Source organism: Ictidomys tridecemlineatus, chromosome 5 (assembly GCF_052094955.1).
Source record: "Ictidomys tridecemlineatus isolate mIctTri1 chromosome 5, mIctTri1.hap1, whole genome shotgun sequence".
Lineage (NCBI taxonomy): Eukaryota > Metazoa > Chordata > Mammalia > Rodentia > Sciuridae > Ictidomys > Ictidomys tridecemlineatus.
The window spans coordinates 186085477-186112051 of record NC_135481.1 but is presented as its reverse complement, the minus strand read 5'-3'; the positions used below and the strand labels follow the sequence as shown (position 1 = coordinate 186112051).

The window sequence follows — 26575 nt, the reverse complement described above, 5'->3', positions numbered from 1 at the left end:
AGCAGGAGGCGGGGCGCGTGCCGAATGACGCAGGCGCAATGCGACTCCGGAGGCGCGGGCCGCCCCTGCCGCGGGTTTGGATCCGGGTCAGTCAGGCGCGGCGGTCGGGGAGAGACGATCTGAACTGACGGGACCGGATCACCGGAGCGCCCCAGCTGCGAGGAGGTAAGTGCCGTGACGTGACGGGGAGGGGTCGAGGGACGGCATGTCGGCCTCCAGGTCCTGCCCGGGCGCGGGCCGTTTCCTCTGGGTTCGCCCACCTCTCGTAGCGTCTTCTCCCGGCGCCGACTACTTGGGCCGGGCCTGAACCTGCGCCTCTCGGCGCCGGCTATTCCGCGGCGGTCTGGATCTGCCGGAGCTCCGCGCTCTCGCCGCTTCCCGCCTTTCTGCCCTCCCGCGGTCCCCGCCCCGCTCCTTCGCGGTCTCCCGCCCAGCCTTAGCTTCCCCTTTTTCGCCCTCCAGGGCCGCCCTTTGCCCCTTCCCGCCTTTTCCCGCTCTCCTCCAAGCCCGGTTCTCGTCGGCTGCGCCCCTCGGGTCCGCTTCCGTCTTCTCCCGCATCCCTAGCTCCTCGGCTCCCGTTCCGGCCTGGGAATTCTTCCGAGGGGGCAGCTTTCCGAGACACTTCTCCGAGACCCCCGCCTCAGGTCGTGGCCTTTTCCTGATTCTGTTTAACCGCGGCAGGCCCAGATTCTAGTTGGAACGAATTAACGTGGTGTTTTGGCTGTAGTCCTGCGATTGTTGGGTTGAGTGGTCGTGCAGAGAGAGATGTGTGATTTTTGTCTTTGGGGTCGATTGTTTCAACCCGGTGTTGTTTGCATCTGTGAGGGTTGCTGAACAGTTAGGCTCCATGGTGGTCAGGAAAAGTTTCGAAGTCTTTTAACATTGTGATGACACGCTTACGTGCGGATCCCTTTTTTAATTGTTCTCAGGTCTTTTCAGGGTCCTAGAAATGGAGAATTAGGCTTGAAGTTTAAGGAGGTCTTGGTTAAAACGTAAAGATGGAAATAGATCATGTGGATGCTGTTCGTCGAAAGAGAGAATCAGGAATTTTCTCTTTTGATGGAAGAACTTACACAAGAATTTTCTTTGTCATTTTTGAAAGAGTGGGGGAACGCTAGCAGAATTAAATTGTGGTGTGATTTGGCTTAAAACAATGCAAAATTATTTTTTAAATTTTTATTTTATTTTATTTTAGTACTTGATATCGAACCTAGGGGCCCTTTACCACTGAACTACATCCTCAGCCCTTTTTATTTTTTATTTTGAGACGGGGTCTTGCTGATTTGCTTAGGGCCACCAATTTATGATCCTCCTGTCTTGGCCTTCTGAGTCGCTGGGAATGCAAAATGACTTTTGATAGGCCTTTCTTTACAAGTTTAATCTCTTTGGAGATTGTTCAGCTTCAAGAAAATACAGCAGTCTGCAGTGAAAATAGTCTCATAAATTTGATATTAATGAAGATGGGCAAACCAATTATATTTGTTGTCTAAAATTAGTTGTACAACTTTTGGCTTTGAGTGAATGGAAACCTAGGAATACAGAGGAGCGCAGAGTAAGCCTTTTTTCTCTCTCTTATGGTCATGCCTGAGATTCACCTTTGCTCTGGGTTAAAATAAGAAAGTAAACATAAGTAATTGAAATACTGGAAGTCTGAACATAGTTTAGACTTGAAGTTTTAGTCTGTAACCGAAATTTTATTTTGGCCTATTTTGGTTTTTAGATAATAGATCTTTTTTGGTATGTCAACAAGAATATTAACTAAATTTGTGTTAACACCTAGAGTGGTCACCTGCCTTGCTATTAAGTCAGCACTCTATAATTAAAAGTTACATATCTGGGTGCAAAGCTGCTCAAGCAGTGATTTATTTTTAAGTTTCCGGAGGACAGGAATGAGATTCCAGTCTTTACAGAAATGGAGTTCCCAGGGACCCTTCTATCCCTAGCCTTCCAGTCTGGTGCCAAGCACGTACATGGTAGGAATTTTGGAAATATTGGTGGGAGGAATGAATTTCTGTCTGTAGAATCCAGCAATGTATACTTATGCGTGATGTGTACTAATTTATTTATTTAGACTGATTTATTTCCATAGAAACCCCAAAATTGTTTGTGTGGGGATCTTCTGGTTGGGGAGACTGGGTTCAGATGATTTATTAACTGTGTACATGCTTATAGACAAAGCATTTGGTCATAAAGTAATCCAAGAGAACTGTAAATCAAATTTTAATTTAGTTCTGGCATCAGAAAAAAATTTGTTTACAATCTACTATAGCATCTTTTTGGATGCTGTAGAGTTTCACATATTTTAGAATATGTGATCTTTGCTTAGCCCTACCCCTAGATATTTAGAACTTTGTTATCTATTTATGGGGACCCTCCTCTAAATCAAGATGAATTAGAAACCGGTGAAATTGTATTGACAGTGTTTCCTTGTGTTTATGTATTGATTTAATAAGTCAGCCAAATATGTGTAAAGATCATATTTACATTTTCAGTCTTAAGAAGTTGAGGTGAAAGCTAGCTAATTCTTCTGAGACTGTTTTCAATTTTCCTCAAAGACATCTGCCTAATTTTAGTTCAACTTCTACACATAAATAAATAGTAAATCATGATACCTTGCTGCTTTATTCTGCTACTGATACTACATGGTTATGTTATATCAAACATTATGACACCTTGACCTTTGGAATATTAGAGGTCTCATAATAACATCAAACTCACCCCTGAGAAATGAGCAGATATGGGATCACAGAAGACTCAAGGATTCATAGGGAGGACACTACTCCTTCTGAGGGTGTCTGGGGTGGGGGGGGTGGGGGGGGTGGGGGGATGGGGTCAGGGATACCAGATTAGAAATAAAGAGGTGAAGTACATTCTTTGCTTCAGAAATTCTCAATTTTTTGTTTTACTTTTTTTCTGTTTTTGTTTTTATGGTAACTGGGGATTCAACCCAGAGGTGTCCTTCCACTGAATGTATCCCCAGCTCTTTAAAAAAATTTTTTTATTTTGAGATAGAGTCTAATTGAATTGCCCTGGTTTGGCCTCTGCTTCCTGAGTAGCTGGAATTACAGGCACATACTGTTAATGCTGGCTGCCCCACCACCACCATGCCCCCCTTTCTTTCTATCTGGATACTGGTTTGCTTAATTTTTGGTCAGGATTTGGTACTAATTTTCTGGGTGAAAAACTAATTTAGACACTAGATTAATTTATTAACAGAGTCTCTGTTGTGTTTCTTGTTGCTTTGGTTAATTCTTCATCCCCTTTGTTTAAATATAAAATTCAGGGCAAAAGAAATGGAGAACTTTGGTTAATCAAACTAGTTGATTAAAAAGAAGTCGTTTTTGCACATCTATAGAACAGCAATTTGTTTCTTACTTCCCATTTTTGAGTTGCTAATTCATTTGTTTTCCTTGTTTCATGATTTCATTATTCAAAGCTATTTTTAAAGAAAAAGAAGTTGAGTATGGAATAATCAATAATCATTGAAATAAGTTTCTAATCCTGTTTTAACAAATGTCTCTCAGACATTTCCTCATGATGCATGTGGATACCTGGCTAAGGATTGTTTTAGAAAAAAATATGATCAAGTGCCATGAAGTTTTATTTAACTAGAATTGTTAGGGTTAGACCAGATGAATGCCCAGTAGCATTTTAAAGAATCAGTGCTATAGTTTGAGCCTTTTTGATATAAGTCAGTGTGTTACAGGTTTCTAGGAATCAACAACTTGAGAGATTATTTTCCCCTTTTAAAAAGTGTACTGAAACATATCTGAGATGATCTAGTTTCTAAAACTGGTTAATAGGATTTTGGCATCAAGTATTTGGACAGTTTAAATTGTCATAATACATACATATTTTCTGCATTATTTCATTTGGTTTCTTCTTAAGAAATAGAACGCACAGTTTCCTGATCCATTAACACTGAAACTTCCTTTTAGAAATAATTTTTTTTCTCCCAAAGTTATGGTATCAGCAGTGTGTGTGTGTGTGTGTGTGTGTGTGTGTGTGTGTGTGTGTGTGCGCGTGTGTGCGCGCGCTTACATATGTATGTGTGTGTCTTCCCCCACACCCCTCAGTGTTGGGCATTAAACCTGGGGCCTCAAGCATGCTTTACTTGAAATGTTTTACCGCTGAGCTATGTCCCCAACCAAAGATAGAAAAGGGATCCTTTTGATCCCACCACTTTTACTTTGCTCATCTTATTTTTATTTTCTTTTTTAGTATTAACGGGAACATCCATAGTAGTGCAAAAACTTTCACAATGAAATCTGAAGCCAAGGATGGAGAGGAGGAGAGTCTACAAACTGCTTTCAAGAAATTAAGAGTGGATGCATCAGGGTAATTAAACCTAATATATTATTTACTAGATTTAAATTTACTAGATTTAAATTAGAATTATTTACTAGATTTAAATAGTCCTCTCCCTTTAAAGAGCTTTTCCTTTTCCAACACTCATTATTATTTATAGAATAAATCGGTAGTAATAGTATAACATTCTACCAAATTCCGCACAGTATTGTTTTACTTCTAAAGTAAAGAATCTTATGTTAAATATGAAAAATATCAGCTCATTTGTGCTTTAGCATTCAGTGTTTTGATTTTCTTTAACTTTGAGGAGGCCCCCTTTATCTCTATATAAAGAGATTATATCAGGGATACATCTCAAGGGAATCACAGTATTTTTCACTAAATGTAATTGGCTCAATCGTAATCTATGAAGACATTGTTGATTTCATGGTCTTTGATAGCTGACTCTATCACTATGGAAACCTCTATTCAATAGGGTTCTGTCACTGAGATCAATAATCTTGGACCCTTTGGCCAAACTAATTAGAGCACCTGCAGACCAGCTGCTCTCTGAATGTTAATATTTGACCCTTTGCAAAATGTTCTGTGCAAGTCTCCTTTCACTCCAGTTATTTTCCCAAAGCCAGAAGAAATCTTAAAATTTTAATGGAAATGAGAATTTTTCTTTTTATGAATAAAAACCAGAATAGAACACTCCACCATAAATAGTTAATACTTAACTCTCCCCAAAACACTGGGTTAAGTACTTCATGCTCATAATTTAATCCTCATTACCACCTTAGAAAATTAGATACCAATGTCATTGATGAGACTCATATAAAGTCACTTTCTACTTGTCACATGGAGCCAGGATTTGAACCCAGACAGTCTGACTTTGAACTTGTGCTCTTTTTTTTTTATTTTATTTTTTATTTTTTTTTATTTTTTATTTTTTTTATTTTTTAGTTCTCAGCAGACACAACATCTTTGTTGGTATGTGGTGCTGAGGATCGAACCCAGGCCGCACGCATGCCAGGAGAGCGCACTTCTGCTTGAGCCACATCCCCAGCCCTGAACTTGTGCTCTTAACCATTTCTTTGTATAGTACATTAAATAAAGATAATATGAAGAAATGCATGTAGATATAGCATAAAGTAAAAATTAAATTGATGTTTGTCATTATAGGTATCTGCCTACTGCTAGCACTATTTTTGGCCTACCAAGTGAGGAGATTTATGCTAATAGATTTGCACCACAAATGATAAGGTGCTCGAATCTGCTTCTGTGATACTTCAAGAAAGTTTCTCCTTGTTTTTCTGATACTTCATCTTGCCATTTTGTATCAATACTTTGATAAGCCATTTTGGGAAATGGAAATAGAGCACAAAAGCAGATAGTTCTAGATTGTGGTTGTAGTATATTGCTTTGTGATTGTTGGTACAGAAATAACTTTTTAAAATCAAGAAGATTCTGGGAAAACACAAACACCCACAGACAAACAGATATATAATTCCCTTCATGTGCAAACTTTAAGGTAATCTCTTGATGCCCAGACTTACTTCCTTATGTTTTAAGAAATTGGAATGTGAAATTGAGTCATTTTAGTGTTGCTAAAAATTACTTGGTTCATTATAAAATATCTTGCAAAGAATCTGTATAATATATGCTTGAAAATTATGGTATTTGTAGCATGTGATCTGCCTTGAGAAAAATTATTGGAAGAGGAGCAATGAACACTTGAGAAAACAAACAGTGATTCATTAGCATGACTAAGCAGAATAAGACTTGCATAGTTCAGCATACATTTTTTAGTTATTTCATATTGTTGCTGATTTACAAGGGAAACTTCTTAGAGACTGACTCATAAGGTAACCTGGCCTTGCCAGGAATTTAGCATGATCCTGTTCAACAGGTTTCAATTCCTAATGGTGTTTGTCTTATCAGGACACATGTCTAAATGTTTTTTACAAAACAACATAATCCTTTCTATCTAAGTATAAAATAGTAACATGTTTGTTAGAGAAAAATTTACAAAAAATTAATAAAGGAAGGAAGGAACAGTCACAATTTATCATAATCTTATCATCTAGACCATCGGTGCTTAATACCATATACGTGTTTTGCATAATTGAGATCATAATGTATATAGAAGTGTTATCCGTGTTTTCTTCTAATATAAATATGCTTTCATTTCATTAACAGTTCTTTGTATATTTTTAATGAATTCCTAATGTTTCATTGTATAGTTTTCCCATAATTTATATAGTACAGCATTTTTCTCTTGTTGAATGTTTAGGTTATTCCCAAGTTACTTTTTTAAAATTATGCTTTAGGGGCCAGGGTTATGGCTCAGTGGTAGAGCGCTTGCCCAGCATGCATGAGGCACTGGGTTCAGTTTCTGGCACCGCATAAAAACAAGGAAAAATAAAATTAAAAATAAAAAACAAAATAAAATTATGCTTTAGTGAATACCTTTTAATTTAGTACATTAATGTCTCTTTCTAAAGAATTTTTATTATCCATAGCATATATAGTAAAAGCTATGTGTGTTTGTGTGTTTTATATTTTGAGTGTGTATATTAAATCTGGAAGGACTTATACCAAAAATGTTAGTATTGGTAGTCTCTAGATTGTGAGGTTATGGATGGTTCTCCTTTTTTCTCTTTTATGTTTCTTTACTAGGAACTTATATTTTTTTAATTTTATTTATTTTAAAAATATTTTTTAGTTATTTTGGACCTTTATCTCTTTATATGTGGTGCTGAGAAATCAACCCACCGCCTCACACATTCTAGGCAAGAGATCTACCACTGAGCCCTAGTCCCAGCCCCAACCTGTATACTTTTAAAATAAAGATTTAACGCAGAGAAATATTTTGTTTATTATGAAAATTATAATATTTTTCTAAAAATTTTATGGCATTTAAATGTGTTCATTCTCAAGTTAAATTGAGTCTTTTAAAGATTTTGCTGCTAAACCTAATTATGGGCTCTGGTTTGCCTACAAAAAATGAGTGGCCATTGTCATTAGTATTCTCTCTGAATGTAAGGCCTGATCTGCCCCAGATAAACAGCCTAAAAGTCTATTTATATCCTGCTGTTGGTTACACTTAAGGATCATTCCTTGGCTTATGATTTTGCAACTATGGGCTTTTGAAGATCCTCTAAATGTGGTTTTGAGAAAAGCCAAGCAATTTTTTTTTAATGAAGAACAAATCCAATTTTTTTTCAAATACTTTTTAGATGTCAGTGGACCTTTATTTTATTCATTATTTATATGCAGTGCTGAGAATCGAACACAGTGCCTCACACATGTTAGGCAAGTAGTCTATCACTGAGCCACAACCTCAACTTTTGAGAAACATAAACTTAGAAAAAAATAAAGATATTGATAAAAATTGTGTTTGGGTTGGTGATGGCAGTAAGTTCTCATTGTAGGTTTTCTACAGCAGTAAACTTTGTTCTTATCTTCAGGTCTATAGTATCGCTGTCTGTTGGAGAAGGCACGAGTGTCAGAGCATCAGTCAGAACAGCAGTAGATGATACCAAACCTAAAACCTCATGTGCATCTAAAGACAGTTGGCATGGGTAAGAGCTTCTTATTGAGGTGATTTTTATCCCAGTCCCTTAAAGTACTATGGGACTTTCCTTCCTGAGTGTCCAGAAAAAGAAATGCCACAATATAGAATCCACCACCCAGCAATTAGAATAGAGAAAGACCTTAGTTGTAAATTTGTCAAGACTTTCTGTTTGGCCTGATCAGGGTCAATTTTTATAAATGTTTTATGTGTGTTTGAGAAGAATGAGTTTTCTCCATTTTTTTTTTTTTTAAATTCTATGTCCGTTAAATTAGGCTTAAAATGTATTACTTTCAATTTTTTTGTTCAGTTTGACCTATCAAGAGGTATGTTGAAATCTCCCTCATTGGAGTAAATTTATCTGTTTTTCCCTTAAGTTCAATGTTTTTGCTTTCTTTGTTTTGGAATTATTAGGTACATAAAACCTAGGTCCATTCAAGTTTTAGAGTTTTTTCTTCACTGGTGAATTGAAACTTTTATATAGTTTTATAATGACATTTGTCTTAAAGTCCGTATTGCCTGGAATTACTTTAACTAGCCCTGTGTTTTGTTTTTGTTTTATTCCCTATCAGGGATTGAACTCAGGAGCATTTAACCACTAAGCCACATCTCCAACACTTTTTTAAAATATTGAGACAGGGTCTTGTTGTTTGCCTCTTCCCACCTTCCAAAAAATAAAGGGTTTTATTTGTTTTTTTCCCTCTGTCACTTACCCATCTACTGGTTTGAAAATTATACATTGTTTTTATTCTTTTAGTAATTAGCCTTGAAATTTTAATCATCTTGCATGTTTTTAACAAAGACGAAAAAGTTAATGCTATAAATCTCTTCTTTAGAACTCTTTTTCTCTTATAGCCTCACTTTCATGGTTTAACTGCTCAATATTTTAGTTTTGTTAGTTCTTTTTAATCTTATGTTTTGTTACTGTTATTTAAAATGACAACATGTGTTTATGTTTATCTACATGTTTATAGTTTTTTTGCTTGCTTTTTTGTATCTCAGACCTTCCATACAGGATCCCTTTCTTCGTAAGGTAGTTCCTTTAGTGAAAATCCGTTCTTTAGCAAAAGACCCCTTGGATTGCATAACCCCACATAAAATGCATTTGATTGGAGCCCCCTGAGCTGGGGATATAGCTCAGTGGTAGAGCACTTGCCTACTATGTACAAAGTCTTGGGTTCCATTTCCAGCACTACATAAATATGCAGACAGATACTTATGATCGGAGCCTCCTGGGTTATATAACATGATGTCCTGTTGGTAAATGTACTTGGTTTTCCTGAAAATATCCTTTTCATCCTTGTTTTTGAAAAGTAGATGTGATATACCTGATAGGAGAGATGGGCATGCTGGGATCTGGGTGTCATTGAGACAGAGAGTAAAACCGAATCTGGAGTTTCTCCCTACCCACCTGTTCTACCAGGCCTTCCCTTTCAGGCTATTCATTTCATCCTGAGACTGTCTAAGCAAATGAACACAAAGTATTTACTTTCTCTTGGCACCTGAAGATACTATTCACAGTCTTCTGGCTTCATTGTGTTGACATTAAGTCTTTTTTTAATTGTTGTTCTGTTTGAAACAATCTGACTTGTTTCTGCCTCCTTTTAAGATCTTTCTGTTGTTTTTGTTGTTCTACAGTTTTGTTACAGAGTCTGGATATGGATTATTTTTCTAATCTTCCTATATCTGTAGATTTTTTTTATCAGTTTAAAAATATATCTCAGCCATTACCTCTTTACAAATCACTTGTCCTCTGATTTCTTTACTTCAGAGACTACAGACTTATTTTGTTTTCCATTTCTTGTAACTTTTTCATCTTTTCCATATCCATTTGTCTGTATACCTTTTAGATTAGGAGCTGGTACACTTTTTTTGTTAAAGTTTTTATAGTAAATATATTAGGCTTTGGAGACCAATAGACAAAAATTCAAGGATATTCTATAGGTACTTATTTAAGAGAGAAAATTCCTGCCCCATGCTATTGCCTAGGGTGGGCCATTCTGCCTCATGGACATACTTTGTGCTCATTTGTTGAGACAGTCTCTGGATGAAATGAATAGCCTGACAAGGAAGGCCTGGTGGAACAGATGGATAGGGAGAAGCACCAGATTCGGTTTTACTTTTTCTCTCAGTGACACCCAGATCCCAGCATGCCCATCTCTCCTACAGAGATTCTGGCATTGGTCACATTATTGAGCTGTGATGCCTAGCCAGTGCCAGTATATAGACGATAACCCATGTGGGCCCTGGACAGTGCTGCAACATGCCCACTAGCAGGCAATAGGGAATAGAGGGGTTCAGGGGCCACTGTACTCTAGTCTCCATGTTTCATAGTGTTAGCCTACTGGAGAAGTGTTCATGGGCTGTACAGAAACAGGTATAGAGGTGTCACTCAGTGACAGAACACATGCTTAATGCATGTAGCCTCAGTTCAGTTCCCAGCCACAAACCAAGAAGGGGGCTGGAATTGACTCACAGGCTATAACTTGCTGGTCCCTGTTAAAAACAACTCAGTTTTTCTTCCAGTTCAATAATTCTTTCCTTAGCTATGTATATTGTTTAGCCTGTTCATTTAGCTTAATTCTAAATATAATTTTTATTTCTTTAAAGCCCCATTTGGTTCTTTTTTCTAATTTGCTTCCCAGTATCATGTCTTCTTTTCTTTACTCAGTTCTTTTCTTTAAATATTGAACAAGTAATTAACTTATATAGGGTGTCTGAGAATTCTCCCAGTATCTGAGAACATCAGAATCTAAATCCTTTTGTTTATTTTTTTTGTTGGTTGTTACCAATTATAGATACGAGTCATAAATCTGAGGCTTTGTTTACAATACTGGCATAATGGCTATTTGGCCATTTGTAGCACTAGCCTTGAAATGGCAATGAATTCAGGCTTAGGGCACGACATTTAGGCTTTTCGGCATCTATTTGTGCAGGGTGCTTCCCCATTCCCCTTGATCAGAGATTCACAGACATAGGTGGAGACAAGGTAGGTATTCCACACCACATGTTTGTTCCAAATAATTCAGTTTTCTCTCCTATTTCTATAGCTTGCTAACAAGGGGATAATGTGGCTTTTGAGATACAGATATTTAGGCAGCTTGAAAATGGAGGGAGGCACACTTCTTCGGGGGATATTTATAACTTTATACTTCTCCAACCTGGGAGGCGGTAAATTTCCAGCTGTCATAAAGAATCAGTGGGGAGGGTTCTATATCCCCAACATTTTCTATATTTTTTTCTTAGGTCTACAAGGAAGTCTTCACGAGGAGCAGTGAGAACCCAGCGTCGTCGACGTTCTAAGTCTCCTGTCCTTCATCCTCCAAAGTTCATACATTGCAGTACAATAGCATCTCCTTCCAGCAGCCAGCTCAAGCACAGAAGCCAGACTGACCCCCCTGATGGCAGCAGTGGGCTGGGAATATCAACTCCTAAAGAGTTCAGTACAGGAGAAAGCTCTGCTTCACTTGATGCCAATCACACAGGGGGAGTTGTTGAGCCTTTGGGAACTTCAGTTCCAAGGCTCTCATCAGAGAGTAAGACAGAAGACTCCTGTGATGCTACCCAAGTCTCCCACACAAGTCTCAAGGCCAGCGATCTCTCTGACTTTCAATCTGTTTCCAAGCTAAACCAGGGCAAGCCATGTGCATGCATAGGCAAGGAGTGCCAGTGTAAGAGATGGCATGATATGGAAGTGTATTCCTTTTCAGGCCTGCAGAATGTTCCTCCCTTGGCCCCAGAACGAAGATCCACACTTGAGGACTACTCTCAGTCGCTGCACACCAGAACTCTGTCTGGCTCGCCCCGTTCCTGTTCTGAGCAAGCTCGAGTCTATGTGGATGATGTGACCATTGAGGACCTATCAGGCTACATGGAATATTACTTGTATATTCCCAAGAAAATGTCCCACATGGCAGAAATGATGTACACCTGATAGTAAGAAGCTAATTCACATGCTTTAAACCAATGAAGGGTTGTCAAAGAGATTTAGTTAATGGCAGACCTTGTGGCTACTTTGTGTGAGAAGACATCTTTCTGCTCACTGTGCTTGCAATAAAAACTTTTCTTGGCATCTCAGTTAATCTTCATTCTTTAAACTTACTCTAGTTTTTTCGTACCCATCAAGGTAAACAGATCAAAGAAAGTCCCCCTCCTCTAGAGTGTTCATGGGGAATGAAAAAAACCGTAATTTCTTGAGACTGGTAGTAGTGGGTGTACGGAGAAAACCTTTTGTAAAACAGCATTTTTTACTGTGTAAGATTGGATAGCCAAGGAAAGTCAGTTTTGTAACTGAACTAAACACTTGCCATGTTGTCGTGCCAGCCTGCAGTATTAGAAGTTGCAAGACTGATTTAAACCATATCTGATTTAATGCAGGATTTGTGCCATTACAGGTTTCTTATGTTTTTTGTTGAGCCAGAGGTCTAAGGTTTAGGTTCAATATGAATAAACTAGCCAGCCTGCCTTATATTGTTTAGAGTTAGTAACCATCACTAAAAAACCTCTAGTGTTTACTTATCCTGAGATATGCTATGTGAAGTTTTTCAAGTAAGAAGCTGCTTGGAGTGGGCTGCTTCATTTGGAGGGAGGGGGTGTAGTATTTGACACTTGTGTGCATCTTCTGTCTAATGTTTTTATGTGGCATGTTTCTTGCCATCAGTTTTAGTGTAGGGTCTCATTCCTCAGTTTCAAATGGTCTGGATGTTTATTATCTCTAAACTGTCCTCTCAGCCAGCAACCCAAAAGAGAATTTTGTACATGCTGTATTTAATACATTTCTGGTCAACCACCCTACATTCCTCTCCATACTTTGGTATAAAATAAAAATAATTTTAAAATCTCAGTTTCAACAGAAGGACAAATCCTTATCTTTTTTCAGATGTTTCCACGATGGGTTTTTGTATATACTCATAGTTTATATTTTAATTCACAGCATCTTAAGTATAGTCACCAAATTTTAGTGAAAATTCTAGCCATGTTAACATTAAGAAATTTCTTTTACTTTTAGATTTCAAAATAATCTTTCACCTTACTAAAACATCCCACTGGTTGTACAGTTGATTCATGACAGTGGGGTCAGGGCTTCACAAATGAGTGATTTGTACTTGGGGGTAGTATTAGAAAAGCTCTGAGCTTGTGGAAGACCCCTGCTAGTTTCTATTTCAGTGTGGAAGCTGTGATTAGAGCAAAGAAGCAAAACGCCATGACAGCACTAAATGCTGTGACATTTCTTAATGGTGACAGAAGACATGCACTACTTTGTACATATAAGGCAGCAATTCTCCAACTTTTCATTCTCCTTTATACTTAAAAATTTGGGACCCTATAGAGATTGTTTATGTGGATTACAGCTTAATATTTATCAGAAATTAAAACTAATAAAATTTTTAAATATTGCTTAAAAATAATGAAAACATTTCAAACTAACATAAGTATCATTTTAGAATTCAAAATAGCTTTAACAAAACAATTTTTTTTGGTGGGGGGTATATCGGGATTTGAACTCAGAGGCACTCAACCACTGAGCTACATCCCCAGCCTTTTTTTATTTTATGAGTTGCTTGGTGCCTCCCTATTGCTGAAGCTGGCTTTGATCCTCCTGTCAGCCTCCACACCTGTGGGGATTACTGGCTACACCACCTTACATTTTTGCAAATCTTTTGTTTGGCTTCATAGAAGAAAAATTCTCATGTCTGCTCCTGCATTCAGTCTCTTGGGATATCACATTATTTTATCTCCAGTAAACTCCACTGTATACTCGTGAGAGAATAATGTCTTAGTGCCATGAAAACTATTTGGCCTGTCAGGTTCCTTAAAATGGTCTCAAGATGTCCAGGGGTTCCCAGAACATGATTTGAGAACCATTCAAGAGACCATGTAAGCTGGTTGTAAAAGTACTACCCCACCCATAAATAATTTTTTCTCACCTTATTTTTTTTTTTTACTGGAGAGTAGGGGATTGGACTCAGAAGCACTCAACCACTGAGCCATCTCCTGTTGCCAATAGCCAGGCTGGCGACCTCAGCTGGGTTCACAAGAGCTGGCTGCACCAATAGCTTAAGAAAACAGCTAAAGTAGCATGCAACACAGAAATACCTTTTGTTTGCAGGAATCAGGGATGTGCAAGAGCAAGCCTGAGACCCTATTTATTGAGGGGAAGGCACCCAAATGAGGCAAGGGATTGGGTTTCATGGGGTGTAGCCCAATTTCATTGGGTGACGCCCACTCCCAGAACTTCCTTCCCCTGCAGATTGGAGGTGAGGTCCACTTGTTTCCACCTACAGCAGAAACAAAATCTCACACCCTAAGGGTCCGTGCTCACGCCTATGTGGCAGCTCCTGACAATGTCCTCAGCCTTTTTTGTATTTTATTTACAGACAGGGTCTCAGTTGCAATCTTGCATCTATGTGGATAATATGACCATTGAAATGTAATTAAGTAGCTCACTACTTAAAGTAAAAGGAATCAAGTCTTTAAGTCCTTTTGGTTTGCTTTTCAAACCAGGGGTCTGTTTTTGTATTGTTTTTGTATTTTCTTCATGCTATAAATACAGCAATCACCAGAGAATGAAGAGTGGTATTGTTCTTTTTTTCTACAATGTTATTAGGTAGTGTAAAAGGGACTGAAAAGGACAATATTGACCTTGGAAAACTGCTGAAGTCCAATTTGAATGAAAATTTAGATATTCCAGGTTTGTGGGAATACATTTTATCTCAGTCGAACTCTCAAAACACAAATCTTGAAGTTGAACATTACTCTGCTCAGACCCAATTGGGCCAACGTCAGTACTGGCTTTGTTTTGTGGATACCGTTTACCAACCTTATCTACTTTCTCTGATGCTGCCTGGAAAATGGATTTGGTTTGTGAATTGAGGGATTGTTTAAACTACTCTGGCAGAATGGCACCCTGATTTCCACATGCTTTTATTTCACCATTCTTCAGTCATTCATTCATTCACCCAAATAAGTTTAAGTGTCTGCAACACATCAGGCCCATTTTACTAGGTGCGGGTAGAACTGTAGACAGAGCAACCTCTTTGCATAGCAGAGGAAAGCTGATGCACATGTAACTGCTGCGGAAGAAAGAAGGATTAGGAGATAGGAAAGGCTGAGGTGGGAGGTTGGGAATTCCAACTTTATTTGTGGTCATCAGAGAAACTTCTATGATAATGTGACATTTGAGTACAGGGACACATTTGGAAGAGGAACATTTTCTGCAGAAGGAACCATGAGAATATTAATGTAGCTTGAGCAGGCGGGGCCGGGTCGTGGAGGGCCTGGTAGCCGCTTTAAAGGCTTTAGCTCCTAGTATAAATGAGATGGAAGGTGAGTGGAGAAGAGAGATGTTACGGATACTCACCTTTTAAAACCATCAGCTGTTGAGTGTGGGAAGGTCCTAGAGGGCAATCAGGAGGCTACCATGAATTAGACAATGGCTTTTTGGTGGTTGGACATTAGGCAGTGCAGGATATGCAGGGGTTTGCTGATGGATTGGGTATAGGGTATGAAAAAGACAAGTATACAGGATGAAATCCAAAGCTTTTAAGAAGTTGGGAGTTGAGTGGTGCAGATTTGGGAGGGGAAATTGGGATTTGGGTTTTCTTTTTGTCAAGCCTGAGATTCTTATGAGTTATGTAGAGATGTCAAGTAGGTGGTTGCATAATGACTGAAATCAGAAGAGAGGTAGGATGGAGAGGCTAGGAGCCATCAGTACCTGGATGTTTATAAAGCTATGAGACTAGAGGTCACCAATGCAGTGAATGTACATCACTAAGTCAGGAGGGAGTGGGGCTTGATGTCAAAAGACGGAAGACCAGTGAAGTAGAAGGAGATTAAGGGGAACTGCAAAGGGGAGGAAATACAGATTTGTCAAATGCAAAAAAAATAATAATAATTTTTAAGAATTTTTTATATTTATTTTTTAGTTATAGTTGGACAGTGTCTTTATTTTACTTTATATGTTGCTGAGGATCGAACCCAGTGCCTTACACATGCTAGGCGAGCGCTCAACCTCTGAGTCACAACCCCAGTCCTCGAATGCAAATTTGATAAAATTACTTTATGTGCATGTATGAATATACCACAGTGAATTCCACCTTTATGGATATTTATAAAGCACCAATTAAAAATATATAAATGAGGTACAAGGTAGACCAGTAAAGAGAAGGGAAATAGGAAGAGGGAGGAATGGAGGGAAAGGGAGACACCTGAGAATGGAAATGGAGTAAATCAAGTTCAAGGCATGTATGATTATGTCAGAACAAACCTAACCATTACAAACCATTACAACGCACCAATAAAACAAACAGAAAACAGCTGAGCTCCAGAACATTCCCAAGGTACAGAGATAAGGGAAAAGGGAGGACAAAGCAAAGCAAGTGAAGAGACCCTAAAAATCAACTGAAAAAACATTTTGAGAAGAGAGTCCTCAGCCGTTGGGGAGTACCTACTGTGTGCAGGCGTAGGTGGGCCAGCTCCACCCCACAGGAGTTGTTCTTGAATGTTTTTGGAAAGAGAATCCTTACTTGAAGGCTCTCTTGATTGGGGAGAGGAGGCAGCTTGTGATACGGCCATTTATCTGTGAGTCCTGCTTCCCCGCGTGTTGAAGTTTGAACGTTAGAGAAGCACTCGGAGGCAAGCATATGAGGCAGGGCTTATTTAAGAAGGGGTAACATAGACTTCTCCTGCAAGGGAGAAGGGAGCCATAGCTGGTATCATGGTATCCCAAAAGGCAAGGTGTTCTGCCCTTTTTACGTGTCCTAGGCTTCCTTTGTTCTCCTGCCTTTCCCCCCTTATCTTTCTCCTTCCTGTGTACGTGACTAGGCCCAGGAATGCTCAGTGGTGTGGCCAAAAGGTGGGAAATAGGTGGGCTGAAGGGGGAAGGGCAGGGTGGAGTAGAACAGGACACTTTAACAACCTTATAGCTCCCTGTGTGTGGGGGGCAGAATTCCTGGGACGGGTTACCTTGGCAACAGGGTGGTGCAGGGGCAGGTTCTTGATAAGATCCCTCAGGGGACAGTCTCCAGCTTCCCAGACTCACTCAAAATTGGCCTCCTTGACCCGACCTCGATTTACCTATCTACACTGACTGCCTAATTCTGGCTTCACTTTTGGGAAGTGCTGCTGACCCAGCCAGGAAAGGTTCATGGGAAGGGAGGCTCCCTTGGCTGGGCCCTCAGTGTCTCCAAACTCAATCCCCTTCCTGCTCTGGATTTGCCCTCCCCTCCTCACAGGCCCCTTGGGAAACAGTCCAGCTTGAGAAGCAGAGGAGGAAACCGGAAGGAGGTGACTGCCTCTGAGCAAACCAGAGCTAGGGAAAGAACAAAGGATGGGGAGAAAGAAAGAGTGTGAAAGCTGCCTTTAAAAACAGTTGATAATTCATTTAAGTTTAGTAAATTCCGTTTAGTGTGAAGTGCTTTCCTAAGGAAAATCTGTGTAACACACGTATGGCCACAAGGGGTCCCTCTTCCCTGAAATGCACAGGATTGAATGGAAGGACCAAAGCTTGATGACCTGGCTGGAAACCTCTGGCAGGTAACAGCCAGTGCCAAATTTGGCGATCTGAATTTTACCTAAACTTTTGCAAAGTCAAAGTGTCCCTTTACTAGTGACTTGGTTTAGCAGTTTAAAAAAAAACAAGAAACCACAGGGTAATGTGGAGTGAACATGTAGTGGGAGGAGAATGCTTAATGTTTAATGTTTAGTTCCTCTTTGATCAGCACCTTAATGAGACCCTGTCTTAAAATAAAAGATAGGGCTGGGGATGTGGCTCAAGCGGTAGCACGCTCGCCTGGCATGCGTGCGGCCCGGGTTCAATCCTCAGCACCACATACCAACAAAGATGTTGTGTCCGCCGAGAACTAAAAAAAAATAAATATTAAAAATTCTCTCTCTCTCTCTCTCTCTCCTCTCTCACTCTCTCTTTAAAAAAAATAAAAGATAAAAAGGGCTGAGGATGTAGCTCAGTGGCAAAGCACGCTGGGGTTCCATCCCCAGTACAAAAAAAAAAATTAAATTGTCCCTCTTTGGCAACTATTTTATTAAACATGATGGTCTGAAAAGGAATTTGTTATGAGAATAACAGAGTAATGGCTATTGTTTGCTAGGTATTATTCTTAGGTGCACATTTCTTAGGTATCTAGTGCATCCTAAGACTTTTTTTTTTTTGACACCAGGGATTGAACCCAAGGTTGCTTAACCACTGAGTCACATCCCCAACCCTTTTTAAAAATATGTTTTTTAATTGTAGATGGACACAATATCTTTATTTTTATGTGGTGCTGAGGATCTAACCCAGTGCCTACATGTGCAAGGCAGGTGTTCTACCACTGAGTTACAGCCCCAGCCCCCCTAGCCCTTTTTGTATTTTATTTAGAGACATGGTCTCACTGAGTTACTTAGTGCCTTACCTTCGCTGAGGTTGGCTTTGAATTCGCCATCCTCCTGTCTCAGCCTCCCGAGCTTCTGGGATTACAGGCGTGTGCCACCATGCACGGCCCCCTAGCCCTTTTTATTTTGCATTTTGAGTAAGGGTCTTGCTAAGTTGCTTAGGACCTCGATAACTCAAGGTCTCACTGAATTACTTAGCGCCTCGCCATTGATGAGGCTGGCTTTGAATTTGTTTTTTTTTTTTTTTTTTTTTTTTTTTTTAAAGAGGGAGTGAGAGAGGAGAGAGAGAGAGAATTTTTAATGTTTTATTGTTTAGTTCTCGGCAGACACAACATCTTTGTTGGTATGTGGTGCTGAGGATCGAACCCGGGCCGCACGCATGCCAGGCGAGCGCGCTACCGCTTGAGCCACATCCCCAGCCCTGGCTTTGAATTTGTGATCCTCCTGCTTCAGCCTCCAGAGCCGCTGGGATTGTAGGAGTATGCACCACACCAGGGAATCCTGTCTTTTTATAATGACAACTCATGTGATCTTCACTTAGCCACATAAGACAGATACAATTAACCTTGTTACCAATGATCTTTTGAGGTAGATGCTTCTACACATGAAGGAATTATGACTTACAGAAAGTGAGCAATTGTTCCAGCCATACAGCTCAGGAGTATGGATTGGAATATATATCTAACTCCAAAACTACCTACCCTATGCAGCCTGTAGGAGTCATGAATGTATCATTTTGCCATTTGTTTTTAACCACAGATGAGGGTCAGATTTATCTAGGGAGCTTTAAAAAGAATACAAATAGGAAAGTCCTCTCCTAGGAGCGACTAATTCCTTAGGTCTATGGTGAACTCTGGAATCTGGTTTGAAGTTCTTCAGGTGATTCTTTTGTGTGCTCTCCCTGGGGAGATCCATCGCAGGGGGCTACTGGGCATGAAAAGTGGCTTCCTGTATGTGATGGAACAGCTTGCCAGGCGCACCTCACCTTACAACAGCATCACACACAGTGTGTTGTAGACCTGCCCTTAATGACAGGGGGCATGGAACTTGCGACACACTCCTTTCAATTTGACACGTCTATTCATTCCTCTTCCCTTGATAGCAGAGCTGAAAAGAAACCTGTGGTTCTCAAACCCTCGAAGAGAAGTGGAGAAAGCGGAGCTACTAGGAGGAAGTGCGTGTCCTAGGAGCAGGCTGTCTGTCCACCTGCCCAGGTGACAGTTTTTATCCACTGCCATTTGCTATGAGGGAAGCTGGTGTCTCTACCTGGTGGTGAAATGTGAACACCAAAGGGACTTTTTAAGGTCTGCACTGGTACATGGAGGAGCCCAGTCATGAGGGTGGCCCATCAGCTGAGTGGGAAGGAGAGAACATTTCCTACCCATTTCTGACACACGGACGACTCTGCAGTGACTTTATGTGGCGTGAGTCATCACGGGATTTGGAAATCTGTCAGATATGTTTGAAGTCAGATAATAATTTAATGCTTTCCAGTCCCTTCGCTGTTTTTGGTGATTTCTACTCCACCCCCACCCCCGCAGCTCTTATTCTTCCCAGGACGACTGTCCCCTCCCGTTAACCCTGGACTCCAGTGGAGTTCTCCACCACTAACCCCAGCCTTAGCTTCTAGACACGGAAATGCATTCGTTTTTTTTTCTGGAGTTTGGTGGGAGCCTGAGCGCTGGGAAGCCACCCAGGCCCTGGGCTCTTGACCCTGCCCCAAGAGCTTTCCCAAGGGTGGCCCCACAGGCTCCGAGGACACTAGAGCAAAAGAGAGCTTGGAAAGGGAAACTTCGTAAAAGTCACCGTCCTTTGGTTTCGGAGGGGACCTGGTCCCCACACAAACCCCACCCCAGCGACTGCGCGGAGGGGGCGGGGCTTCCCGCAGGGCGGGGCTTGCCCTTCTGGCCCAGAGGCCGCTGGGCTGGGGGTTGCCCCCGCTCTCCCCGCTCCCAGGCGGCAGGGGCTTGGGTGTGGGCTGCAGCCCTGGACTCGGAGTTGCTGAATCCGCCGTCTGTCACCAGAACCCCACCTCTCCTTCTGAGCTCCTCTTTGCTGTCAAAAGCATAAGTGATCCCGTCCCCGTTCCTTTGGCTTTAGGTCACCGGATTCCTGGATGGGGTCGGCAGTGGCGCTGCAGCCCCAGGTCCTGTTAGGGCAAACGAGTTGGGTGGTGGCGAGGCTGGCGAACCTCTGAGCTCTGGAGAAGTTGAAGTGTCCCAGGGCCCGGCATTGGCAGGTCCTCGTCTCCGCTCCCTGCTGGGACAGGGTGGAGGGAGCTCTTACCCCTGGGGACACAGGACACCCAGGGGCCTGGGCTTCTACTCTTACTTCTCAGCTGCCTTCCTCAGCCCTCCGGCCACCACCTGGGTCTGCAGCCACCAGCTCGGTTTGAAACACCCCTCCCTCCAGCTTAGAAGGAGGCCGGGTTGGCCGGGGGGTTATTTTGGGAGCAGCTTCTGAGATCCAATGGCCTTGTTAGGGCAACACTGACCTTTCTGTCCCGGGGGAGGGCAGGGCTGGAGAAGGGGCGGGGCAGCGCGGCGGGACGATCGCAGCCCGCACACCCACCGGGTGGAGGAGAAGGGGGCCAGCGGCCTCGGCTGGGGCTGCCACCCAGGGGATTGCCCCTCTTTGAATCAGTGGGTCCCCTCTGCCCCCACCCCTTTCCCTGTGCTTCTTAAAGGGATCTCACCGTTTTTCCTTGGATTTCATGGAAGCCAGACTTGGGACGTTTTGTGGGGACTTGGAGTCTTTCCTTCCTGTTTCCTCTGCAAGAGGCAGCCTTCCTTCCTGGGGCTGACTGAGGAGGCTCCCAGGCATGGCACTGCCCAGTGTCCCCAGTGCTGACCTGGCTCTTGGGCTCTTTCAGCCTCTGCTGGCATCTTGCTTCCCCCCTCCTGGGGCATGGTGGTGAGTCTGGGGGCCCAGCCCTGAGGGTGCCTGGAGAGTGTCACCCCCTGCACCCAAGCTGGAGGACGGGGAGGGTGTTGGGGGCGAGGATGAGATGAGCGGGGGCCGCTTCGACTTTGATGATGGCGGGGCGTACTGTGGGGGCTGGGAGGGGGGGAAGGCCCACGGGCATGGACTGTGCACTGGCCCCAAGGGCCAGGGCGAATACTCAGGCTCCTGGAACTTTGGCTTCGAAGTGGCCGGCGTCTACACCTGGCCCAGTGGAAATACCTTCGAGGGATACTGGAGCCAGGGCAAGCGGCATGGGCTGGGCATAGAGACCAAGGGGCGCTGGCTCTACAAGGGTGAGTGGACACATGGCTTCAAGGGGCGATACGGAACCCGGCAGAGCACCAGCAGCGGCGCCAAGTACGAGGGCACTTGGAACAATGGCCTGCAGGATGGCTACGGCACTGAGACCTATGCAGATGGAGGTGAGCCCACCCTGGGGCCTGCAGAGCTGGGGTTGGGACAGAGGGTGAGGAACACTGGAGGAGGGTGAGAAGGGTGAGGGCAGTTGGCACAGAATCAGGTGAGTAGGATGGGATTTGCTGTGTGGCCTTGGGCAAGCTGCTCTACCTCTCTGAGCATCCATTTCCTTATTAGTAAAGGTGGGGCCAATGAAGGGATTATTGTGAAGATTGGCAGATACAAGGCCTATCATATAAATATACACTTAACACACAATCACTAAAATGCAAGTACTGCTCTTGGCATGCTAGGTCTATAAGCAATTGTGGAATAGACTGTAGCTTAGGTTCTAGCAGAATTGGGGTCTGGTCTCAACTTTGCCATGAAAATTATTTTCAAGTAATAGATTATGAGATGTGTGTGTTTATTCATTCACTCACCCAGCCTCCTGCACATCCACTCAGCCACCCAGCCATCCACCCATCTATCATCCACCCACACACTCACCCATTCTTTCCTTCTTCCTTCCTTCCTTCCTTCCTTCTTTCCTTCCTTCCTTCTTTCCTTTCTTCCTTCCTTTTTAGTGCTGGGAATTGAACCCAGGAGTGCTATACCAATGAACTACATCCCTAGTCCTTTTTATTTTGAAACAGGGTCTTGCTAAGTTGCTAAAGGTCTCTCTCAGTTGCTGAGGCTGGTCTTAAATGTGCAATCCTCCTGCCTCAGGCTCCATGTGTTTTATTTTTCATTCAATGCATGTTCCTGGGGGTACTTCTTATTTGCCAGGTATTTGTGCAAAGGATCGGATATGAGAACAAGATACAGTGTCTGGCTTCAAAAACAATTATACACCAACACCCACAGAGAGCTGTGGCAGAACAGAACAGTTAGGTTTGAGGAGGGCAGGGGACACTTTAGAGTATGTGACTCCTGACTGCAGTGTGATGGGAAAGGAGTGACTGTGGAGTGGCAGTTGGGGACGATCGCAGCAGAGAGAGGAGTTTGTATCAAGGCTCAGGAGCATGAGAGGAATAGTGGGTTCAGAAAATAGAGTCCTCTGTGGCAAAACAGCCCCCGGAAGTGGCAGGGCAGATATCCTTACCTCATCTGCTGGGTGTGACCTGAAACCTATCACTTACCTGAGCCTCAGTTTCCTCATTCATAACAAGGGGTTCTTTAGAACATCAGTTCTGCTAAAATGGTGGTCAGTGGACAGGCAGCATGGGCATCACCTGTCCCCCAGGCGCAGGTGCCCGTTCAGGGCTCCTTGCAGATCTTCTGAACCAGAATCTCTGAGCAAGGGTGGAGAGAGCTGGTTTAACAAGCTCACCAGGCAGATTTTAAACATGTTAAGGTTTTTAAAGTATTGCTTTATGGGTGCAAGGCACCTGCCTATGTCCCAGCTCCTGGGGAGACTGAGGCAGGCAGAGTGCTTGGGAGTTTGAGTCCATTCCTGGCAACATAGCAAGACCACATCTCAGAAAAAAAAAAGGAAAAGAAAAAGTATTGGTTTAAACCAGGGGCTCACAGACTATAGATCCCAGGCCAAGCTGGCCCACTGCCTGTTTGGTGTAGCGTGTGTGCTGAGAGCAGTTTTACATATTAGTTATTTGGGGAAAAAAATCAAAGAACCATATTTTGGGACATATTAAAGTTACATGGAAGTGCTGCACAGCGTCCTCAGTTTTGCCTCTTGTTATGACTCCTCATAGCAAAAGTTCCTTGGCGCCTGCTGGTGACGGTCCTTGTAGTCCCGTACCTACGACCTGTGTCCTCTGTGTGGTCTTCCCAGCTGCTGCGCAGCTCAAAACTGTGGCTAATTAGAAAACAATCACATCGGCACCAGAAGGCATTTGCAGGAAATCATATTTGTCACCAGTGCACCCGCTTGATGACAGAAGACAGGAAGTGGGCATTCTGGGAGCGAGGGGGGTGCTGGAGGGGTGGCTGCAAGGCTCAAGCCGAGGCCAGTGGGCACTCTGAGCGCAGCCCGGGCTGAGGGTGGGTTTGTCTGAGTGAGGACCCTGAGGAACGCCCCGGGAGGATTCTGCATGTTAGTGGGAGACGACATTGGGGGTCTTTGTGGGTGTGCACATCTGACGGCTTTAAAACCCTGGCTGGAACTGGACAAGGCTAAGGACAGGTTCTGGCTCCACCACTTGCTAGTTGGTGACCTTGAACCGTTTGCTGACTCTCTCCAACTAAGGGCAACTCAGCTCACCTGATGTGTCCGCCAGGAGCTGTGCTTGGCTTTGAGGACAGCAGAGAGCCAGCCTCAGTGTCTCTAGCTGTAAAATGGAGAAAATTCTTGAGCGCTCGCTAGGTGTCTGTCACCTCTGCAAAGGTGCATTGTGGGCATGCGCCCAGTGTCCTCTCCTGTCCCTCTTTGCTCTCTCCAAACCAAGGAGAGATAAGAGTGTGGATCTGGGTGTGAGTCCCAGGGACACGAGTTGCTGGTCGAGGTGAGCATGAGAAACCATAGGCTGATCTTCCAAAATGTTTAAAAGGCAGAAAGAAACCCCTCCATTCGTTCCCTTGTGCTCTCTGTGTGGCTGGGCTCCGCTCTGTGCCAGGCTCTGCCCCCAGCAAGTTCTAGGGTCCTCCAGGAGCCCAGTCTAGTGGAGCAGATGGAAATAAGCCAGAAAACAACCACCTGTGTGATTTCCTGAAGTTACTAGGGGCACACACACAAAAAGTAGCAGAGGGAAGAGAGTGAGTGTGTTGGGACAAGGTGGCCTCGGAAGCAGGATGGGGAGGCTAGAGAGGAGGCAGCCTCCATCAGAGGCTACTGCCATGCAAAGGTGACCTGGGGCAAGTCTGGGCATGGCACGTTGGAGGCACAGCAAGAACTCCGGGTGGCGGGGAAGGAGCCCTGAGCGTGGGGGTCCAGGGAGGGGTGCTGGTTGGGACCGTGGGCGTGGGCCAGCTCTCCCAGGCTTCGCTGACCTGCTATTGTCCCAGGTGTGCCCAGGATCTCTGGAGGCTGTAACTGGACACCTGTCCCTCTGGTTTGTCAGGGGCCCAGACTTCTCTGGAATGACATGGCTGCACAGGCAGGGTCCCTGGAAACCTCACAGATTCTCTCTCCCAAGCCGCACACGAGGTGTAACTGCCCAAAATTAGCCGTGGCCACTGCTTTGGAAAATCTCTTTAATCAACCTGTCATCGGTCCCCTGAGGGTTTGTTAAGGACCTGCCCTCTGCCCTATCCTGGGGAGCGCTGAGGGGAATGTGGACAGATGAGATCCCGTGGTCAGGATCAGTTGGGAGCCGGGCAGCCGGGGTCATTGGCTGCCTCTGGGTTATTCCGTCTCTTTCAGTCCTAATTTCCTCATGCGTAAGGTGGACCTGTCCTAACCGCTCATGAGATTTCTCATGAAATGATGGAGAACACTCAGTAAATGCTAGTTATGCTTATTACTACTAGTTGTTCAATTAATATAGACGGCATAATTACTAGGAAGCCAGATCCAGTCTACACTGGGAGGTGCACAGGTGACCTACGTGGACAGGCTCTGCCTTCACCCAGGACCTAATGAGACATGGTGCTGAAGTGCAGTGCTGGGCCCGAGACGCAGGGGCAGACAGGGGACTAAGAGAGCCTGAGTGGGGAACTCCCCGACTTAGCCATCCAGGGAGGCTTCCTGGAGTAGGCAGCAAGCCGAGCCCTGAAGTATGTGTGGGAGCAAGTCTGACAACCCCAGGTGGAAGGAGGGGTCCATCAAAGCCAAGAGGCTGCTGCTCAGCCAGGAAGATAAAGCCAAATGACCTTATTTATTTATTATTTATTTTTGGTACCAGGTATTGGACCAGAGGGACTTCCCCACAGAGCCACATTCCAGCCCTTTTTATTTTTATTTTTTAAAATTTTGAGCAGGGTCTCACTAAGTTGCTTAGAGCCTCCCTAAGTTGCTGAGGCTGGCCTCCTGCCTTGGCCTCCCGAGTTGCTGGGATTCCAGGAATGCACCACCGGGCCGAGCTTTGACTGGGCATCTCATCTCCAGCACTGAGAAGGGTTCCCTGCTCCCCACCTTCCCTTGCAGTCAGCACTACTACAGGTCAGTGCCTGCTCTAAACCCGGGGAAACAGCAGCTTGCCAGACTGAAGAGGCAGGAGGTGAAATTGATTTAGGAGTCAAGACCTAAGCTTTTCAAAATGAAAGAATAGAATAGAAATTATGAAATTTCTGTATGTCACAGAAAATAAGATAAAGTATTATTTCCTGAAATGTTTGGTGTGTGTGTGTGTGTGTGTGTGTGTGTTATAAATTCAGTTCTTTCTGCAGATCATGGCCAAAAAGTTTGTCCTAAAGTCTTGATTGGCCTCTAGGAAGCCCCTGCCGTTCTACCTCTGTGGAGCCTCCCCCTCCTCCAGCCATGGCTTTGTTTGCAGGTTCAGCTCTTCAGCTCTGGCATGGGAGGCCGGAGGTGGGGAAGGAACATGGGCTCCGGCCTCCCAAACCCTGCTGCAGGCCATTTGGCACCCCTCCCCCTCCCATGGCCCTCATTCCTCCCCTGGCCATATAAAGCAAAGCTAAAAATAGCTGCTGACTTAAAGCGGCACACGCATACCCCTGCCCTGGAGTCTCAGTGTGCAGTCGCTGCCTGACTGTTCCCACCCCCAGGGTCACACACTCCAGCCCTGAAGGCTGCTCCGGTCCTTGCTTCCCAGTGGACTTGACCTGGGGCCTCTGCCTTGGCCTCAGGATGTCCAGAGATGTCCCAAAGCTGCAGTCAAGATGTGTTCATATGTGCATCAATTATCTGTGTTATCTGTGTTTTTCTGGGAGATATCTTTGCAGATAGTTGTTGGTTTCTTAAAGTCACCCCATGCTCAGATAAATTCCACAACCACTGCTTAGTCCAATAGCCAAAATGTGCTGTGGATGGGGCTGGGGCTGTAGCTCGGTGGTAAAATGCTTGCCTCGAATGTGTGAGGCACTGGGTTCAGTCCTCAGCAG

General features: G+C 43.5%; 2 protein-coding genes and 1 long non-coding RNA gene across 4 annotated transcripts in view; 2 read left to right on the top strand and 1 right to left on the bottom strand.

The window, feature by feature from the left end:
- The first annotated feature begins 3 nt into the window (after positions 1 to 3).
- On the top strand, positions 4 to 11941 carry Oser1 (oxidative stress responsive serine rich 1). Its single transcript, XM_005327120.4, has 4 exons — positions 4 to 165; positions 4222 to 4338; positions 7761 to 7874; positions 11111 to 11941. Exons 2-4 carry the CDS (start codon positions 4262 to 4264, stop codon positions 11796 to 11798), a joined length of 879 nt encoding a protein of 292 aa, XP_005327177.1. The 5' UTR covers positions 4 to 165; positions 4222 to 4261; the 3' UTR covers positions 11799 to 11941.
- Positions 11942 to 17741: 5800 nt separating this feature from the next.
- Positions 17742 to 20883, bottom strand: LOC144378139 (uncharacterized). The gene is made up of 2 exons (XR_013439723.1): positions 20748 to 20883; positions 17742 to 20509 (listed from the first exon to the last, which is right to left on the bottom strand). It is a non-coding gene; the product is annotated as an uncharacterized LOC144378139 (long non-coding RNA).
- Positions 20884 to 21259: 376 nt separating this feature from the next.
- The window catches only part of LOC101975228 (junctophilin-2), a 61897-nt gene continuing 56581 nt past the window's right edge, over positions 21260 to 26575 (top strand). For both annotated transcript variants that reach the window (XM_078051836.1, XM_078051837.1), the window contains exon 1: positions 21260 to 21639. In XM_078051836.1, the coding sequence (XP_077907962.1) occupies positions 21261 to 21639 (379 nt within the window). In that variant the 5' untranslated portion in view covers position 21260. The remainder of the gene's footprint in view (positions 21640 to 26575) is intronic.

Coding starts and splice junctions, on each gene's coding strand:
- Oser1 (XM_005327120.4), top strand. CDS start 4,262: ATGAAATCTGAAGCCAAGGATGGAGAGGAGGAGAGTCTACAAACTGCT. Junction 4,339..7,760: donor TTAAGAGTGGATGCATCAGG/GTAATTAAACCT, acceptor TCTTATCTTCAG/GTCTATAGTATCGCTGTCTG. Junction 7,875..11,110: donor TCTAAAGACAGTTGGCATGG/GTAAGAGCTTCT, acceptor TTTTTTTCTTAG/GTCTACAAGGAAGTCTTCAC.